General features: G+C 43.3%; 2 protein-coding genes across 3 annotated transcripts in view; one reads left to right on the plus strand and one right to left on the minus strand.

The window, feature by feature from the left end:
* slc35f3b (solute carrier family 35 member F3b) overlaps positions 1 to 8,781 on the plus strand; it is a 187,115-nt gene extending 178,334 nt beyond the window's left edge. For both annotated transcript variants that reach the window (XM_045687037.1, XM_045687041.1), the window contains 3 exons: positions 3,053 to 3,245; positions 3,756 to 3,845; positions 4,336 to 8,781. In XM_045687037.1, the coding sequence (XP_045542993.1) occupies positions 3,053 to 3,245; positions 3,756 to 3,845; positions 4,336 to 4,574 (522 nt within the window). In that variant the 3' untranslated portion in view covers positions 4,575 to 8,781. The remainder of the gene's footprint in view (positions 1 to 3,052; positions 3,246 to 3,755; positions 3,846 to 4,335) is intronic.
* Positions 8,782 to 11,640: 2,859 nt separating this feature from the next.
* LOC106613591 (G-protein coupled receptor 161) lies at positions 11,641 to 21,439 on the minus strand. Its single transcript, XM_045687047.1, has 5 exons — positions 21,078 to 21,439; positions 16,154 to 16,314; positions 14,453 to 14,568; positions 12,669 to 12,791; positions 11,641 to 12,399 (listed from the first exon to the last, which is right to left on the minus strand). The coding sequence occupies exons 1-5, from the start codon at positions 21,247 to 21,249 to the stop codon at positions 11,910 to 11,912; spliced, it is 1,062 nt and encodes a 353-aa protein (XP_045543003.1). The 5' UTR covers positions 21,250 to 21,439; the 3' UTR covers positions 11,641 to 11,909.
* Positions 21,440 to 21,505: the final 66 nt, after the last annotated feature.

Below are 21,505 nucleotides of genomic sequence, written 5' to 3' on the forward strand. Positions count from 1 at the left end.
ATTCTTTGTGGTTGGAAGGAATAAATACATGGTTATTCTTTGGTTGGAAGGAATAAATACATGGTTATTCTTTGGTTGGAAGTAATAAATACATGGTTATTCTTTGTGGTTGGAAGGAATAAATACATGGTTATTCTTTGGTTGGAAGTAATAAATACATGGTTATTCTTTGTGGTTGGAAGGAATAAATACATGGTTATTCTTTGGTTGGAAGTAATAAATACATGGTTATTCTTTGGTTGCAAGTAATAAATACATGGTTATTCTTTGTGGTTGGAAGGAATAAATACATGGTTATTCTTTGGTTAGAAGTAATAAATACATGGTTATTCTTTGTGGTTGGAAGGAATAAATACATGGTTATTCTTTGGTTGGAAGTAATAAATACATGGTTATTCTTTGTGGTTGGAAGGAATAAATACATGGTTATTCTTTTGGTTGGAAGGAATAAATACATGGTTATTCTTTGTGGTTGGAAGGAATAAATACATGGTTATTCTTTGTGGTTGGAAGGAATAAATACATGGTTATTCTTTGTGGTTGGAAGTAATAAATACATGGTTATTCTTTGTGGTTGGAAGGAATAAATACATGGTTATTCTTTGGTTGGAAGTAATAAATACATGGTTATTCTTTGTGGTTGGAAGGAATAAATACATGGTTATTCTTTGGTTGGAAGTAATAAATACATGGTTATTCTTTGTGGTTGGAAGGAATAAATACATGGTTATTCTTTGGTTGGAAGTAATAAATACATGGTTATTCTTTGTGGTTGGAAGGAATAAATACATGGTTATTCTTTGTGGTTGGAAGGAATAAATACATGGTTATTCTTTGGTTGGAAGTAATAAATACATGGTTATTCTTTGTGGTTGGAAGGAATAAATACATGGTTATTCTTTGTGGTTGGAAGGAATAAATACATGGTTATTCTTTGGTTGGAAGTAATAAATACATGGTTATTCTTTGTGGTTGGAAGGAATAAATACATGGTTATTCTTTGTGGTTGGAAGGAATAAATACATGGTTATTCTTTGTGGTTGGAAGGAAGTGTGTCAGGTCTGAGACCTTTTATGTGTCTCCATTTTTATTTTCTCCTTCAGTGAGATGAAGATGTCCTCAAAACGTTTCAAAGAATAAATCACCCAAACATCCTCCTTTATGAGATACACATTAGGAACAACGTTAGGTCTCATGTAAGGAGTCATTGTGCATACAGGGACAGGCTTGTGAGTCTCCTTAGATTTGTTCCTTATATAATCAGGTAACAGGAGACTAGATTGGATATTATCAAATACTATGAAGCATTCTAAAACATCTGGGCTGGGCTAAACGGGCCGTAATTGTGGTATGTAGTTTGGTGTTTCATTTGATAGACTTGCAGATGTTCAGACTGTGACAGGCAGATCCTTATAGATTCTGAAGGGACAGATGGATGGATGTGTGGGTTATGTAGACAGACAGACAGACAGACAGACAGACAGACAGACAGACAGACAGACAGACAGACAGACAGACAGACAGACAGACAGACAGACAGACAGACAGACAGACAGATGGATATACAGTATATCAGCGTTGCCAAAACACGTTTCCCTAGCACTACACAGCTGATTCAAATAATGAACTCATCATAAAGCTTTGATTATTTGAATCAGCTGTGTAGTGCTAGGGCAAACACCAAAACGTGCCCCCCTTATGGTCCCTAGGACCCAGTTTGGGAAACACTGGTGACTGCCCGTGGAGGACAGACAGACACAAAGAGGGGGTGATGGGTATATAATATGGCTGCTCTGTGGCATCTCCTGTTCTATAATATGGCTGCTCTGTGGCATCTCCTGTTCTATAATATGGCTGTTCTGTGGCGTCTCCTGTTCTATAATATGGCTGCTCTGTGGCGTCTCCTGTTCTATAATATGGCTGTTCTGTGGCGTCTCCTGTTCTATAATATGGCTGTTCTGTGGCATCTCCTGTTCTATAATATGGCTGTTCTGTGGCGTCTCCTGTTCTATAATATGGCTGTTCTGTGGCGTCTCCTGTTCTATAATATGGCTGTTCTGTGGCATCTCCTGTTCTATAATATGGCTGCTCTGTGGCGTCTCCTGTTCTATAATATGGCTGCTCTGTGGCGTCTCCTGTTCTATAATATGGCTGTTCTGTGGCGTCTCCTGTTCTATAATATGGCTGTTCTGTGGCGTCTCCTGTTCTATAATATGGCTGTTCTGTGGCGTCTCCTGTTCTATAATATGGCTGTTCTGTGGCGTCTCCTACCCCGCTGTCACAATGGCCTAATGTGGTCAACAGACAGCGGTGGCAGAGTGCCAGGCCAGGGAGATGGTTGGCAGGTACTGCCTCTCTCTTTGGTCTTCCTGCATGTTCTCGTTAAGGGGGGTGAATGTATGAGGTACCTACAGTACCTGATAAATCAACTCCCTCCCTCCTATCACTCTCCTCTATCCCTTTCCCTCTCCCCCCTGATCACCGTTCCCTCTTTGTTTTTACACTGCTGCTACTGTTTATTATCTATGCATAGTCACTTTACAAATTACCTTGACTAACCTGTACCCCCGCACATTGACTCGGTACCCCCTGTATATACCCTCGTTATTGTTATGTCATTTTCTTGTGTTACTTTTTCATTTAATAATTTTTTTAAACTTTAGTTTATTTAGTAAATATTTTCTTAACTCTATTTGTTCAACTGCATTGATGGTTAAAGGCTTGTAAGTAAGCATGTAACAGTGTAGGTTCCGTCCCTCTCTTCGCCCCAACCTGGGCTCGAACCAGGGACCCTTGCACACATCAACAACTGACACCCCACGAAGCATCGTTACCCATCGCGCCACAAATGCCGCGGCCCTTGCAACGCAAGGGGAAACCCTACTTCAAGTCTCAGAGCGAGTGACGTCACTGATTGAAATGCTATTAGCGCGCACCACCGCTAACTAACTAGCCATTTCATATCGGTTACACTTACACCTGTTGTATTTGGTGCATGTGACAAATACAATTTGATTTGATTCTATTTGTCTCTCTCTTCCTCTCTCCACAGGTGCTCTTTAAAATGGTCCTGGGCAGTGCCAAGTTTGGGGAGGCAGCGCTCTTTCTGACGATCGTCGGCGGGGCTAATTTTGTGTTCATCAGCTTTGTGCCAGTCATCCTGTACTTCACCCATGTGGAATACTTTGGTTCTCTTGAGGACATCCCCTGGTTATACCTCTGTGGGGTAGCAGGCCTGCTCTTTGGTAAGCACTGACTTCTGTAGATTACTTTCAGTGTGGAGACTGATGCAAACTTGCAACCAGTGTAGAGACTGATGCAAACCTGCAACCAGTGTGGAGACTGATGCAAACCTGCAACCAGTGTGGAGACTGATGCAAACCTGCAACCAGTGTGGAGACTGATGCAAACCTGCAACCAGTGTAGAGACTGATGCAAACCTGCAACCAGTGTGGAGACTGATGCAAACCTGCAACCAGTGTGGAGACTGATGCAAACCTGCAACCAGTGTGGAGACTGATGCAAACCTGCAACCAGTGTGGAGACTGATGCAAACCTGCAACCAGTGTAGAGACTGATGCAAACCTGCAACCAGTGTGGAGACTGATGCAAACCCCCTCTCCCGCCCACCCAATGAATTGAGTTAATAAGCTGCATTGAAAAGTTGCCTTTTACTTGCTGACTAGTTCCTCTTTTTGACTGTGAGTAAAATAGTTGTAGTTAATAAGTAAAGTTAGACTTTTTCTCCTCCACAGCTTTCAATATCCTGGTGAACTTTGGCATTGCCGTCACGTACCCCACATTGATCTCTCTGGGCATCGTCCTGAGTGTCCCTGTCAATGCCAGTAAGTCTCTGCTCCTTCTCCTCCAACTCTACTGTGTCCTTGTCCTTTTCTCCAGATATTTATCCCATCCAGTGGAACAACCTTAACTCAGGCCGGAAATTCAATTATAGGAGTTGTGGTTTTTAAAGGTAATGTTACTGCATTCACAGAGATCCCATTCACGGTACACGCTGCATATGTCGGCTCAATGGGAAATTACCTTTAAAAGCTGCATTGCCCATAATCCGTGATCAAATTGAATCATGTAAGCATTACAGTTTTGAAAACATAGCTTGTCCAAAAGAAAAGTGGTCTCTTGACACAACTTACCCCGGGTGAAACAAGGATGTCTCAACTTCCCCCCTCTCCCCTAGTGTTGATCCAGATTGATTTGTTGTGTTGTGCACCTGTTTGTGTTAATGTTATAGCATTTCTGTCAGCGTTGCGTTATGAAGGCCTGATCATTGGTTAAGTTTTAGGTAATATAACCCCTTGTTATGTTGTGTTCCAGTGGTTGACCTGTACACGTGTGAGATCCACTTCAACGCAGTGCGTCTGATCGCCGTGTTGATCATCTGCCTGGGCTTCCTGATGTTGCTACTTCCAGAGGACTGGGACCAGTGCTTCATCCAGCTCCATGCTAAGCTGCAGAGTAAACGGGAGGAACCAGCCGAGGAGGAGGCAGGGCCCGGCTCCAGCCTCAACTGGAGCAGGAGAGCAAGGACCTCCATGTCTACCTTTCCACACTGACCACCGTTAAATGTGGTGGGACGGATGGATGGACGGACACACTGAAACAGACAGACAGAGGCAAACACGCACATGAATGGATGAATGAACAGATGGACAGATACAGACACACATACAGTGTACACATGCGCGCGCACGCACACGCACGCACGCACGCAGGCACACACACACACACACAGTCCACCTTGGACACTTGATTGCCATGATGACCTGCATGGTTGACCTCTCTCTCTCTTTCCCCTTCCCTCTCACTCGTTTCTGCCTGGAAACCTTTCTGTTGGTCTATCAGTCCGTCTGGGTCTGTTCAAGACCTTTTCATTTCACTCAAAAAGCACTCATATCAATGTTTGTTCATTTCACAATCAACAAACAATTATTTCCTACTTGACCTCCACCATTTTAGAAGTCATCAGAGTTGGTGCATGGGCTCACGTCATTTAGCAATACCTCAAAGTCATTCCATTGGACTGATGCATTTATTTACATCACGCCTGGGAAGACTTGCGAACTTGCCTTTGCTTTTCAAAAGACAAGGATAGATTGACAGACTAATAATTATTAAATTTTTTGTCAGTTTTTGTCAGACTGATGATGGACTTTCTGGCTTTAACATCATGTCCCCATCAACCTTCAAGATCCAAAGAAGAAGAAAAGCAGGAGAGACGGAGTTCTAGTGGGCATGTCCCTGTTGTCCCTCAGGTGTCAACTTAATGGCAAATACTTGGCTTTAGTGCACTGTAGATCTCCACAGCCCAATTCCAAACAGACACAAGCCCCTAAACCCTAGCCCCTAAACCCTAGCCCCTAAACCCTAGCCCCTGCTACTTTGGCAGTTCATGTAGATCTGAAAAGATTAGATAGGTATAATCAGTAAGGTAATAGTCCCATATTGTCCTCTATTAGATAGGTATAATCAGTAAGGTAATGGTTCCATATTGTCCTCTATTAGATAGGTATAATCAGTAAGGTAATGGTCCCATATTGTCCTCTATTAGATAGGTATAATCAGTAAGGTAATGGTCCCATATTGTCCTCTATTAGATAGGTATAATCAGTAAGGTAATGGTCCCATATTGTCCTCTATTAGATAGGTATAATCAGTAAGGTAATGGTCCCATATTGTCCTCTATTAGATAGGTATAATCAGTAAGGTAATGGTCCCATATTGTCCTCTATTAGATAGGTATAATCAGTAAGGTAATGGTTCCATATTGTCCTCTATTAGATAGGTATAATCAGTAAGGTAATGGTCCCATATTGTCCTCTATTAGATAGGTATAATCAGTAAGGTAATGGTTCCATATTGTCCTCTATTAGATAGGTATAATCAGTAAGGTAATGGTTCCATATTGTCCTCTATTAGATAGGTATAATCAGTAAGGTAATGGTTCCATATTGTCCTCTATTAGATAGGTATAATCAGTAAGGTAATGGTTCCATATTGTCCTCTATTAGATAGGTATAATCAGTAAGGTAATGGTTCCATATTGTCCTCAGAATTTCCACCATATTGCTTACACCTTTTCAATTCTCTTAGATCTTCACAACTGCATAGGGGGTAGGGGGCGATTTGGGATTTGACGTTAATTCACATTTTGGTTGCCCTCCAGCTCAGGAGCCTGTAGATGTTAGGGTGTGAAGGAATCTGTCTGGGCTTTTCACTATCAAGCTGAGCCATGGAACGTCTCACTGTGCCTCCAGCAAATGAGAAGAGCCAGAGCCAGCTACAGCCACACTGATTGGCCACCTGCTGTGATACACTTCCCCCATAGGTCAGATCCAGAGCTCCAGCTGGTTCCAGGCTGGCACCCTCAGATCCAGAGCTCCAGCTGGTTCCAGGCTGACACTCTCAGATCCAGAGCTCCAGCTGGTTCCAGGCTGACACTCTCAGATCCAGAGCTCCAGCTGGTTCCAGGCTGACACTCTCAGATCCAGAGCTCCAGCTGGTTCCAGGCTGACACTCTCAGATCCAGAGCTCCAGCTGGTTCCAGGCTGACACTCTCAGATCCAGAGCTCCAGCTGGTTCCAGGCTGACACCTTCAGATCCAGAGCTCCAGCTGGTTCCAGGCTGGCACCCTCAGATCCAGAGCTCCAGCTGGTTCCAGGGCTGACACTCTCAGATCCAGAGCTCCAGCTGGTTCCAGGCTGACACCTTCAGATCCAGAGCTCCAGCTGGTTCCAGGCTGACACTCTCAGATCCAGAGCTCCAGCTGGTTCCAGGCTGACACTCTCAGATCCAGAGCTCCAGCTGGTTCCAGGCTGACACCTTCAGATCCAGAGCTCCAGCTGGTTTCAGGGCTGACACTCTCAGATCCAGAGCTCCAGCTGGTTCCAGGCTGACACCTTCAGATCCAGAGCTCCAGCTGGTTCCAGGCTGACACTCTCAGATCCAGAGCTCCAGCTGGTTTCAGGGCTGACACTCTCAGATAAAGAGCTCCAGCTGGTTTCAGGGCTGACACTCTCAGATCCAGAGCTCCAGCTGGTTCCAGGGCTGACACTCTCAGATCCAGAGCTCCAGCTGCTTCCAGGACTGACACCCACTGCTCAGTCCCATGGCTTCAGTCACGACACGCCAGACCAACCAAACTTAACCAAGCAGCTACATTTGCATTATTTCAACGTCATTTCAACCTCCTTAGCTATCACTAAGCCTCTGCTTTGATACCTGTCGGTAGGTTTCCCACCTTTAAAGTCACCTTGTCATGAAGCAGACATACTATAGTGGTATACTCTGTCAGTTAGCCAGTGTTGCAGCTACACTAGCCTGGGTTCCAGTCTGTTTATGCGCTCTTACCAACTCCTTATAGAATTGTCATGGCTTGGGAGTTGGAAAGAGCACAACCAGATCTGGGATCAGGCTAATGACACACAGGGACAAATCAAACTGCAAGTGATTATCTGTAAGGGTGTTGTCTCCTGTGCAAACCTTATCCCAAGATGCACAGCCAGGGGTGGGTAGAAATGATTACTCTGGCAGTGGCGTTTTGGTTGAGGCCCCGTTAAGGAAGTCCCATTGAAGTCATAGTGAGATCTGCTACAACATGTTCTGGCTGTGGCGTTTTGGTTGAGGCCCCGTTAAGGAAGTCCCATTGAAGTCATAGTGAGATCTGCTACAACATGTTCTGGCTGTGGCGTTTTGGTTGAGGCCCCGTTAAGGAAGTCCCATTGAAGTCATAGTGAGATCTGCTACAACATGTTCTGGCTGTGGTGGGAACCAGCTTTGTCTTTAAGATACTGTTTTCATTTATTCGATTGATTATGTTTCTAAGGCAAGTTAACCACTGTGAGGACTCTTCAGGGTTACTGATGAGGTAACGAACCGAGCAAAACACAAACCACAATGTTGGCGCGGCTTCAAACAGGACGTGGGCAGAACCTCTGCCTTGTTGTGAATGTATACATGACCACTGTTCAACACTCACCATGTGCTATCTATCTTTTCTATTTCTTCGGAGACTGGACATGCCACAGCCTCACTACAACGACAACAACCATTCTTCTTGCACTCATCCTTCTTGAACGAACTCTGTGATGCATCTTATTAAAAAATGGACATGTTTTTCTATTTCTGCGTTTAGTTTGACCACTGATTTGAAGGGACAGCGAGTGACTGACATGCCATCTACAGTACAAGCATGCAGAGATGACCAGATATAACTGAGCAGTCCAGTCCATTCACTTCACTTCCTATTCTTTTTGTTCTGCAATAGACTACAGGGTTGGGCTCAGTTCCATTTCAATTCAGTCAATTCTGGAAGTAAACTGAAATTCCAATTCTCCTCATTGAAAAGCATTGAGGAACATTTTAATTGAAGTTTGGAATTGGAATTTCAGTCCTAAGTTGGCTGAATTGTAATGTACTGAGGCCAACCCTGAATAGAAGTACTACATCAGCACTGTAATCTCCCATTGTCATTCTTGGTAATGACAATATAATAATGATATTGTATTCCTCTGGAATTATTGCTAGACATAACTGTAAACCTTTGTAAGGAATGAAGCTGACTTTTCCACTGAAATAATAAATGCAACATATGATTATCACATCAGAAGAAGAATAGAGCGTGGTTTGATTACATGACGACGCGGTGGGTTAGATCACTTAGTTCTTCAACAAGTGTAATCACATGTACTATATAACAAATGTTCTTTTTGAATACATTTATTTGTTTACTGGATTAGTATAAAATATGTATCTCACACTGAAGTTTTTTTTAACATGATTTGCAATGTGCGTCTTAGAATGTGTTGAATTGTCCCTATATGTTGGACATGTGAAAAAGAAATAACTATACTAAGGAACTCGACAGAATAACAGATTTAATTTACAAAGGAACTAGACAGAATAACATATTTAATTTACACAGGAACTAGACAGAATAACAGATTTAATTTACACAGGAACTAGACAGAATAACATATTTAATTTACAAAGGAACTAGACAGAATAACATATTTCATTTACACAGGAACTAGACAGAATAACATATTTAATTTACACAGGAACTAGACAGAATAACAGATTTCATTTACACAGGAACTAGACAGAATAACATATTTTATTTACACAGGAACTAGACAGAATAACATATTTAATTTACAAAGGAACTAGACAGAATAACAGATTTAATTTACACAGGAACTAGACAGAATAACATATTTCATTTACACAGGAACTAGACAGAATAACATATTTCATTTACACAGGAACTAGACAGAATAACATATTTAATTTACAAAGGAACTAGACAGAATAACAGATTTAATTTACACAGGAACTAGACAGAATAACATATTTCATTTACACAGGAACTAGACAGAATAACAGATTTCATTTACACAGGAACTAGACAGAATAACAGATTTAATTTACAAAGGAACTAGACAGAATAACAGATTTAATTTACAAAGGAACTAGACAGAATAACAGATTTAATTTACACAGGAACTAGACAGAATAACAGATTTCATTTACACAGGAACTAGACAGAATAACAGATTTCATTTACAAAGGAACTAGACAGAATAACAGATTTCATTTACAAAGGGACTAGACAGAATAACAGATTTAATTTAGAAAGGAACTAGACAGAATAACAGATTTAATTTACAAAGGAACTAGACAGAATAACAGATTTCATTTACAAAGGGACTAGGCAGTGTAACAGATTTCATTTACAAAGGAACTAGACTGTAATGTGTGCGCTGGGAGTCGGGAAGCAAGTTCAGGGAGTGAATCATTTAATAAATAAAAGAAAACATAATACAAAACAAGAAACACGAACAATGCACAGACATGAAACTGGAACAGAAACAATGACGGCTGGGGAAGGAACCAAAGGCAGTGACATATATAGGGCAGGTAATCAGGGAAGTGATGGAGGTGCGCGTAACGATGGTGACAGGTGTGCGCCCTAACGAGCAGCCTGGTGACCGAGAGGCCGGAGAGGGAGCACACGTGACAAAGACAGTAACAGATTTAATTTACAAAGGAACTAGACAGAATAACAGATTTAATTTACAAAGGAACTAGACAGAATAACAGATTTAATTTACACAGGAACTAGACAGAATAACAGATTTAATTTACACAGGAACTAGACAGAATAACAGATTTAATTTACAAACGAACTAGACAGCATAACAGATTTAATTTACAAAGGAACTAGACAGAATAACAGATTTAATTTACACAGGAACTAGACAGAATAACAGATTTCATTTACACAGGAACTAGACAGAATAACAGATTTCATTTACACAAGGGAGCAACTGCTTGTCAAGAAGCCACACCAGCCACACTCACGCTAGAAGTTCAGCTCCCTGAAACAATTATGTTCAAATAAAAAACTAATTTAACCATAAAAAGGGGAATTTCTATCATCCTAATGAAGGTGTAGATCACATCTCACATTCTAGTGTTTCTAATGAAGGTGTAGATCACATCTCACATTCTAGTGTTCCTAATGAAGGTGTAGACTACATCTCACATTCCAGTGTTTCTAATGAAGGTGTAGATTACATCTCACATTCCAGTGTTTCTAATGAAGGCGTAGGTTACATCTCACATTCCAGTGTTCCAAATGGAGGTGTAGATTACATCTCACATTCCAGTGTTCCTAATGAAGGTTTAGATTACATCTCACATTCCAGTGTAGATCACATCTCACATTCCAGTGTTCCTAATGAAGGTTTAGATTACATCTCACATTCCAGTATTCAAACTTGTAAACAAGACTGTATAGGATTTCTGTTAATCAGACTCCTTGCAGCCAATGGCAATGTCTGCTATAGCTATAATGCCGGGAGCCACTTGTGGATTTGACAGCTCTAACGCAGTTCTGCCTCCGACACCATCAAAACAACTGCTATGCTGATGTTGGCTGAAGCAGATGTGATTGAATGGAGCCGTTGGTCCTCTGAGGTTGGAGCGCAGGGTAAGTGATAGTACAGCACTCCTGGAGATGTTTCATTAGGAGTTAAGTGCCTTGCTCAACGACAGATGGATGGTTCATAAAGATCTTAATCCGCTCCGACTAGCATACATCATGCTCTACCCTCACTGTGATCTGTCCATAGAAGAAGGTTGCCTGTCTGTCTCTGGTGGCTGCAGAGAACGGCAGACTGCTGCCCTCTGTTGTCCTGGTGGGGACCTGCAGGCACTCCAACCTCCTGTTGGAACTCCTCTCCCCACCTCCTCCAACTGAGTCCTGCCACAGGGGGCAGGAGGAGGAGGAGTATCCAGAGGAGGTGGAGGAAGAGGCGGAGCTACCCGGGCGGACCACACCACACACACGCTCCCTGGAGCTGTCTGAGAAGTTGGAGTCGACTGTGAAGACGGAAGAGCAGTAGGCCCGTCTCAGCCCCTCTCCTACAGGTGGGTTGTGGATGTCAGACCCAGGCCCAGGACATACTAGGCCAGGATGGGGGTGGGGCCACTGGGGGCGGGGCCAATGGGGGCGGGGATGGACGGAAGTCAGAGTACATGGGTCACATGGTTCACTGCTCCTCCCCTCCTCTCCCTCACCCCTGGTCTCGCCTCCCCCCCTCCCCACCACGTTCCCCCCCAGGCGCACTCTGATCTTCTGCTTCAGGCACCGCAGAGCCCCCTGGAACCTCTGACTGAGCAGAGCATACAGCAGAGGATTGATGTCTGAGTTCAACAGAACCAACCAATAGGAGAAGGTGACCGCCGAGGGCGGGACTAAGGAGGACTTACATGATAGGGCGGTCTCCGTAGCCTGGACTAGCGCGACGCCTATATATGGAGTCCAACACAGGAAGAAGGCGGAGATAACCAGGAAGAGACGTACAACCCCGTGGTGATGGAGGTGATTAGAGTTGGAGTTCTGGTGGGGCGGATGGGGCGGGTGGGGGTGGCCATGGGGGGGCGTGTTGGGCCAGGAAGGAGAACAGTCTCCGGGATGCAGCATTGGAGCTGGAGGTAGAGCCTGGGTGGCTGGAGGTCTGTGGAGCTCCAGCAGTATGATCTGACCCTGAAGGAACCCCGTCCCCAAACTCTCCATGGGTCTCAGATACAAACCGCCCACTCAGATGATACACCAGCCTGGAGGTGGAAGGATCGTGGGCACCTAGACACCTCGGACTAGTCCGCTCAGAAGTCATCTCGGTCGGGAAGGAGGAGCTCGGCATTCCAGTGTTTCTCTGGAGCTGGTCCTCCAGGTTGTGGATCCTCCTGGCGTGGCTCCGGGCTACACGGACGATAATGACGTAACAGAAGAGGATCACTGCAGCAGGCATGAGGAAGGACAGGGCAGCCATGAAGGCTGTGTAGCTGGGACTGCTCTTCCAGTTCACCGCACAGCTGAAATAATAGTACATGGTGATTGTTTACATTAGTGACCTTATTACTGTAACATGTCCTGGAAGTACTGCACAGTGTAAGTATTGGAATTTCTCACTGTTACACAACACTGTAAGAATGAGTAATAGCAATTATTGATACATTGTACTCACAGGAAATATTACACATTATCTAAAGCAAACATACATTTTAGTGCTTACATTCCATACATTTTGAGATCATACATTGTTAGTATATTTGACCCCAGCGGGAATCGAACCCACACCAACCTGTACATGGGAGCCATGTAGGACACAGTGCTCCAGCCCAGCAGAGGAGGACAGCTGGTGACCAGGGCCTGGAGCCAGATCCACAGCACCACAGCACCCTTCCTCCACAGGGTACAGTGGGAACTGGAATAATAATATAAATAACTAGAAAAGTTCCATTCTGAAGGAAATGTCTGTGCTTGCTTTAACTGTTTCTAATCTAGATCTACAGTCTAATGAGATGTCCTAGGTTTAGATCTAAGTTGAGAGTCCTAGGTTTAGATCTGATTGGTCTATAGTCTAATGAGATGTCCTAGGTTTAGATCTGATTGGTCTATAGTCTAATGAGATGTCCTAGGTTTAGATCTGATTGGTCTAGATCTATAGTCTAATGAGATGTCCTAGGTTTAGATCTGATTGGTCTAGATCTATAGTCTAATGAGATGTCCTAGGTTTAGATCTGATTGGTCTAGATCTATAGTATAATGAGATGTCCTAGGTTTAGATCTGATTGGTCTAGATCTATAGTCTAATGAGATGTCCTAGGTTTAGATCTGATTGGTCTAGATCTATAGTCTAATGAGATGTCCTAGGTTTAGATCTGATTGGTCTAGATCATAGTCTAATGAGATGTCCTAGGTTTAGATCTGATTGGTCTAGATCTATAGTATAATGAGATGTCCTAGGTTTAGATCTGATTGGTCTAGATCTATAGTATAATGAGATGTCCTAGGTTTAGATCTGATTGGTCTAGATCTATAGTCTAATGAGATGTCCTAGGTTTAGATCTGATTGGTCTAGATCATAGTCTAATGAGATGTCCTAGGTTTAGATCTGATTGGTCTAGATCTATAGTCTAATGAGATGTCCTAGGTTTGGATCTGATTGGTCTAGATCTTGTTGGGTTTTATTTCACTTATTAGATGTGATGCATTACCATTTACAGTAGATGTAGGCCTAAGTATGAATGGACTGTAATGCACTAATAGGTTTATATTGTATTAACATAGATTGAGCAACATATAATAGACATGACTAACTGGAGGGTTGCTGGCTAGTAGGAGTGTAGGCTGAGTAGACTCGTGACACACACACACAATACCTGGTTGTGGGGCCACTCATGGACAGGTGTATGTGAGGAACTGATAGAGGGGAGAATGGCTGTGGCTTAAGAACAGGCACTGTCCTTGGGTGTCTGACTCTCGGGTACACACATGAAGATAAGCTAGAAGACAACTATGCTTGGCAACAAAGATACGTCTAGAGGCTGGGACCAGCCTGCACGCCAACGATAGGATGAGTAAGTTTAAACCACGCTCATCCTCCCTCTGACAGGCCAGCAGTGAGCAGGAACTGTCTCTGTCAGAGTATTTAATGAAGAACTTATGATGTCATTTTCAGTTCTCTGTTTGCCCTGCGAGGTGTTACAGTGAACCCGTATATACGAAGATTGCATTTACCATTTATTCTGCTTGACTAATTCTATTAATAAACAGCTGAAAATATATTCAGTAGCCTAGTGTTACATTTTGTTCTGATACCAGAATTGAATTGACGCAGCCCTAACAATCTATAGTCTAATGAGATGTCCTAGATTTAGATCTGATTGGTCTAGATCTATAGTCTAATGAGATGTCCTATGTTTAGATCTGATTGGTGCAGATCTTCAGTTAGTAGTACAGTGCCTTCAGAAAGTATTCACACCATCTGGAGAATACTTTCTGAAGGCACTGTATCATTTGTCTAGATCTATTTTAGTTGGTTCAAATGTATAGTCTTGTAGTTAGTCAGGATCATTGAATTACCTGTAGCGCAGACAGTCCATGATAGAGTGGTAGCGGTCCAGGGCGATGGCTGCCAGGGTCAGGACTGAGGCTGTACAGTAGACTGAGGAGGTGTACCCCACATACAGACACAGGTCCTAGCAGACAGAAGGTAGGGAGAAACAGATGAACCAGTCAGACACGGGTCCTAGCAGACAGAAGGTAGGGAGAAACAGATGAACCAGTCAGACACGGGTCCTAGCAGACAGAAGGTAGGGAGAAACAGATGAACCAGTCAGACACGGGTCCTAGCAGACAGAAGGTAGGGAGAAACAGATGAACCAGTCAGACACGGGTCCTAGCAGACAGAAGTAAGGAGAATGAGATTAACCAGTCCAGTCACTGTTATGGGACACATTTCTCACACACAGACAATCAAATCAAGTTTTGAAAGACTCGCTAGTGTTATGGAAGGGGCAGCCACTGACAACCCTGCTTCTGGAGAGTTACCCGCCTGACAACCCTGCTTCTGGAGAGTTACCTGCCTGACAACCCTGCTCCAGGAGAGTTACCTGCCTGACAACCCTGCTCCAGGAGAGTTACCCGCCTGACAACCCTGCTCCAGGAGAGTTACCTGCCTGACAACCCTGCTCCAGGAGAGTTACCTGCCTGACAACCCTGCTCCAGGAGAGTTACCCGCCTGACAACCCTGCTCCAGGAGAGTTACCTGCCTGACAACCCTGCTCCAGGAGAGTTACCTACCTGACAACCCTGCTCCAGGAGAGTTACCTGCCTGACAACCCTGCTTCTGGAGAGTTACCTGCCTGACAACCCTGCTCCAGGAGAGTTACCTACCTGACAACCCTGCTCCAGGAGAGTTACCTGCCTGACAACCCTGCTTCTAGAGAGTTACCCGCCTGACAACCCTGCTTCTGGAGAGTTACCCGCCTGACAACCCTGCTCCAGGAGAGTTACCTGCCTGACAACCCTGCTCCAGGAGAGTTACCTGCCTGACAACCCTGCTCCAGGAGAGTTACCTGCCTGACAACCCTGCTCCAGGAGAGTTACCTGCCTGACAACCCTGTTCCAGGAGAGTTACCTGCCTGACAACCCTGTTCCAGGAGAGTTACCTGCCTGACAACCCAGCTTCTGGAGAGTTACCTGCCTGACAACCCTGCTTCTGGAGAGTTACCTGCCTGACAACCCTGCTTCTGGAGAGTTACCCGCCTGACAACCCTGCTCCAGGAGAGTTACCTACCTGACAACCCTGCTTCTGGAGAGTTACCTGCCTGACAACCCTGCTTCTGGAGAGTTACCCGCCTGACAACCCTGCTCCAGGAGAGTTACCTACCTGACAACCCTGCTTCTGGAGAGCTACCCACCTGACAACCCAGTAGCTCTCCATTAGGAGGGTTGGCCTCCCCTGGGTTATGGTCCTCCCCTGGGTTATGGTCCCCCCCTGGATTATGGTACACCCCTGGGTTATGGTACACCCCTGAGTTATGGTACACCCCTGGATTATGGTACACCCCTGGATTATGGTACACCCCTGGGTTATGGTACACCCCTGGGTTATGGTACACCCCTGGGTTATGGTACACCCCCGGGTTATGGTATATTGTGAGTTAAAACACTACAGATTAACCATATGACTGCTTAGAGGCACTATAACAGCAATGACACTCACACACACACTCACACAGATACACACACAGATGAATAGAAGCCCTAGGTCAGACTTACAGTACAGTCGACCCATCCGTTGTTCATGATGGAGAGAGCTATGAAGGGCATGACCCCAACCCCAACCAACAGGTCACTGATGGCCAGGTTCATAATGAGCACTGATGTCACGCAGTGGAAGGTCTTGGTGGCCGCCACTATCACAATCACCAGGATGTTACCTACAGACACACACACATAATATGACAGCATTAGAGGCACATGGATCTTTACTTTCCATTAAAGGGGCAATCTGCAGTTGCTATAGTCATTTTTGGATGTATAAATTAACAGTGTGGACTCGAATCACATTACCTGGACTCGAGTTTGACTCCAGTCAGAAATTTGATGACTTGAGGCTAGACTTAGAGCCTCAAGACTCGGACTTGACATGAGACTGATGACATGAAATTATCTGGCCAGGTTTTGTAACATTTTGTCACTTATTTTGTGGCACAGAGTCTTGGTGGATTACTCTCCACGCAGCCAGACACAGTAGCTTGCAAAAAAAGTGCAAGAGATTGGGTAGTGAAACGCACACTCGGCCCTCTGATTGGACCAGCAAACTGTCAGTCAACACAGGTCGGATGAGCTAGTGGTTCTCAAAGTGGGGGTTGGTCGTGAGAAGGGGTTTGGGGGTCAGAGTGTGAAACTGAATGGAAAAAATATATTTTTCATTGAAATTGTTTTAATAGGCTACATAGGTATAGCCTACCATTTGCATATTGTATATGTGTAACTAAGCCTATTCGATCTGGTCACCAACATAGGCCGATAGCATTACACCAAATTCCTTTCTCAAAAACATCTCATCTGTGCTTCAGAACCGAAAAGATGTGCGTACTGAGTGTTGACCAATGACCAGTCTGCAGCATCGGCCGCCCCGCACATATCCAGATAAGTGACCAAAAATCACTTGTTTCATCCTCTCAGGTTTTGCCTGGTAAAAACAGAGTAGTCTGCGTTGATATTATCCATATACAGCTCAGCAATCTGTTACAGAGCATCTTATTATCCATATACAGCTCAGCAATCTGTTACAGAGCATCTTATTATCCATATACAGCTCAGCAATCTGTTACAGAGCATCTTATTATCCATATACAGCTCAGCAATCTGTTACAGAGCATCTTATTATCCATATACAGCTCAGCAATCTGTTACAGAGCATCTTATTATCCATATACAGCTCAGCAATCTGTTACAGAGCATCTTATTATCCATATACAGCTCAGCAATCTGTTACAGAGCATCTTATTATCCATATACAGCTCAGCAATCTGTTACAGAGCATCTTATTATCCATATACAGCTCAGCAATCTGTTACAGAGCATCTTATTATCCATATACAGCTCAGCAATCTGTTACAGAGCATCTTATTATCCATATACAGCTCAGCAATCTGTTACAGAGCATCTTATTATCCATATACAGCTCAGCAATCTGTTACAGAGCATCTTATTATCCATTTACAGCTCAGCAATCTGTTACAGAGCATCTTATTATCCATTTACAGCTCATCAATCTGTTACAGAGCATCTTATTATCCATATACAGCTCAGCAATCTGTTACAGAGCATCTTATTATCCATTTACAGCTCAGCAATCTGTTACAGAGCATCTTATTATCCATATACAGCTCAGCAATCTGTTACAGAGCATCTTATTATCCATATACAGCTCAGCAATCTGTTACAGAGCATCTTATTATCCATATACAGCTCAGCAATCTGTTACAGAGCATCTTATTATCCATATACAGCTCAGCAATCTGTTACAGAGCATCTTATTATCCATATACAGCTCAGCAATCTGTTACAGAGCATCTTATTATCCATATACAGCTCAGCAATCTGTTACAGAGCATCTTATTATCCATATACAGCTCAGCAATCTGTTACAGAGCATCTTATTATCCATTTACAGCTCATCAATCTGTTACAGAGCATCTTATTATCCATATACAGCTCAGCAATCTGTTACAGAGCATCTTATTATCCATTTACAGCTCAGCAATCTGTTACAGAGCATCTTATTATCCATATACAGCTCAGCAATCTGTTACAGAGCATCTTATTATCCATATACAGCTCAGCAATCTGTTACAGAGCATCTTATTATCCATATACAGCTCAGCAATCTGTTACAGAGCATCTTATTATCCATATACAGCTCAGCAATCTGTTACAGAGCATCTTTACCAGAACAACAGGCTACCTGGCAATTTCATTTATCATTTTCATATTTCAGATAGGCCTAGTTTGGGTGAGTTAATTAAGCTATATATATATATATATAGTACCTCAGTTCTACGTATTGGCTGTATGTCATAAGACAGCTGTAACATCGCACTGCCTTCAATACTTATGGGATGATGATGTAACATATTCTGGGGAATTTATGTCTATAGTGAATGCAGAACCTCCGCTGCATACAGTGGGTAGGCCTTGTAACCGAACACACCTACAGTAAATTTGCGTTTTGGAACACCAGAATTACATTCATTTCCAATGAAACGCTGCGTTTGCTTTGCAGCATTGCGTTGCAGAGGCAGTTGCAGTGCGTTCGGTGTGGTGCATACGTTGGATTTATCGAACGTATGCGTCAAACTGTATGCGTAAACGCTTGACAGAAATGGTAGCAGAAGGTGAATGTTGAACTTTTGTTGCATACATATCTAGATTATGCCGCTTACTAATTTGCGCCAAAACACTGTCGGTGTGTTCGAAGCGTTATGATGCTGCTTGCTCTGGGCTCTAGAGAAGTGAAGTGACATGATATCCCTAGTTGATATTGATTGACATGAATGACTTTCAGCTCAAAATGCAGGTGTAAAACGCAGTTTATTTCTGTATCTTGTGTTTTGAAAATGCATAACCGTTTATGGCTGTATGAATTCTTATTTCTATGGCAACGACAGGCTACATCTGCTCAGAGATTGTGTTCGCGTGTGCATGTGCGTGCGCGGGAGTTCTCGAGCGTTGAACCGCTCCTTTTTGGCGCACTCCGGTCAAAACGTTTAGGAAACATGATCTCGCGAACAGATTGCTGATTTTCTGTACAACTATAGGATCGGGTGCCGGCAAACGTCAAATTGTAGAGAGAGAAGATTTCCATAAATAAATATGCAGCTCCAAAATAATATGAAGTGTTTACTTTACAAGCTCACCAGCAATGGGCCATCAAGCGAAACAATTACTAGCATAGGCCTACTTGTCTTTTGGTTTGTCGAAATTGATTAAAATTGATAATTTACTTATGAAGCTTGCATTTGGAATTTGTTGTTCAAATTCATTATTACATAATCAAAATGTGTTGTAGACAAAATTATGAAAAGGGCTGTCTCGTAGCCTCAATAAATAGACACAGATTTGTAGTTGAAGTCATTACATGTATCGATGTTTTATTTTACTTGACTTGAGACTTGACTTGCTCTTACAATGCACGACTTGGACTTGACTCCAGACGCGACCAGTTCTATTTGTGACTGGACTTGAGACTTGTACCTTATGACTTGAGACTTGCTTGTGACCCGAATAATAGTGATTCGGTCCCACCTCTGTAAATGAATGATATAGGTAACTGCCAAAATAAAGGAAACCAACATAAAGCGTCTTCATAGGGCGCTGGGCCACCACGCGCCGTCAGAACAGCTTGGAATAGATTCTACAATTGTTTGGAACTTTATTGGAGGGATGAATCACCACTCTTCCACGAGAAATGTCATCATTTTGTGTTTTGTTGATGATGGTGGAAAATGATGGTGGAAAACTCCAGAATCTCACATAAGTGTTCCGTTGGGTTGGGATCTGGTTACTGACTGACTGACTGACTGACTGACTGGGTGACTGACACACCCACAAATGAGATCTCTTCTAGCCACGGTAGCCAAAATAATGGGCAACTGGGTATTTTTATACATGACCCTAAGCATGATGGGATGATCATTGCTTAATGAACTCAGGAACCACTCCTGTGTTGAAGCACCTGCTTTCAATATACACTTTGTATTTACGCAAGTGTTTCCTTTATTTTGGCAGTTATCTGTGTGTACCCATTGATTGTTGAAGAATATAACTTATAAATGCCTCATGAGCTTAGTGCAACTGTCATACCTCATCAAAACCAAAAATATAAACTTGTTTTACACCAACGTTTGTAAACAAAGTAAATGTAAAGACACAATATAGCCTCAACATGGTTAAAACTATCATTTGATCTCCTGGATGGTCAGTCCTTGCATCCATAGCTCCGTCTAGGAATTTGAGAGTGGTTATATTTCTTCAGGCCCAACCGTCAGCTGTGTAGAGGAACGGGGGCAGGGACAACGCTTGGTTGTTGTTTCAACTGCTGATTGCCGCTTTAATTTATACAGCAAGTTTCAGAGTAGGCCTTCTGTAGAGGTCTCAAAGCATTTTTCTAAGAAAAGCCATTGCTACAAAATCCATTGAAAGAATTAGGCAACATCAAAAACAATATTTCGATGCTTGTGGTGCTTTAATCGCAAACATGGCCAGTGTCATTCTAAAAGAAAGCACATCACAGAGAGACATCTAGCACCAATGTATAGCAGCACCCAGCGGGGCTTGAACAGCAGGCATCACGCCAGCGTTTCCCCTTGATTATTTTACACAGGCATAAAAGGCTCTCCAAATCAGTGTTCAGGGCATCTTTAATCAGTGTTCTGAGCCTTTTTAATCAGGGTTTAACACCTCTTAAACCCAACATTTCAATTAAAACCATTATAGGAGCCCAATGGCTTGTACGGAGGAGGGGAACATAAAGGGCGTCTAATGCTACAATGAAGATAACGCGTATAACTGGAAGTCAGTGAAAACTAAAAAGTGATTCACTTTTTGGAGAATATGAAGTTAATTTTCATGAGCTGTATGAAAATAAAAGGTTTTCCTTGCAGTTGCACATCTGCGTTATGATGACACACACCTGTGACTGCGCCGAGACACATCAACACCATCAGCACCTCCAGAACCAGTTTAGTTCGGGGGGACAAGTTGAGCCGAGCCTCCGCCGTCGATGTCGCATTCCGGACTGAAATCCGCATCTCCTCCGGGAAAGGGGCACTTGTATCCAGCCAAGCGCCATCTAGCTGCTCCATAGCCTACTCTCTCCTTTTTTGATGCAATTTAGCCTCGTTGAAACTTTTTGTTGATACTGGTTGCAAATAGTTTTCGACGCCAAATATCCATAGGCTATTAATTCTACACAGGGTAAACGACATACATTCTAGTCATCTTGTAAATACTTTTCCTTCTCATTATCCATTGTTCCTATCCTCTACCGGTCTGTCCCCGCCGCACCGCTCAGTGGTTCGCTCACCTGCGCAACGTTATTCTTGGTCAAAGTTGGGCGTG

This window comes from Salmo salar, chromosome ssa01 (assembly GCF_905237065.1).
Source record: "Salmo salar chromosome ssa01, Ssal_v3.1, whole genome shotgun sequence".
In the NCBI taxonomy this organism is placed as follows: domain Eukaryota; kingdom Metazoa; phylum Chordata; class Actinopteri; order Salmoniformes; family Salmonidae; genus Salmo; species Salmo salar.

What these genes read in the sequence shown, in the direction of transcription:
- LOC106613591 (XM_045687047.1), bottom strand. Translation starts at nt 21,249, where the DNA reads ATGGAGCAGCTAGATGGCGCTTGGCTGGATACAAGTGCCCCTTTCCCG. An exon ending in ATGGACTGTCTGCGCTACAG is followed by an intron (nt 12,792 to 14,452) that starts GTAATTCAATGA and finishes TTATTATTCCAG; the next exon opens with TTCCCACTGTACCCTGTGGA. An exon ending in TACATGGCTCCCATGTACAG is followed by an intron (nt 12,400 to 12,668) that starts GTTGGTGTGGGT and finishes CTATTATTTCAG; the next exon opens with CTGTGCGGTGAACTGGAAGA.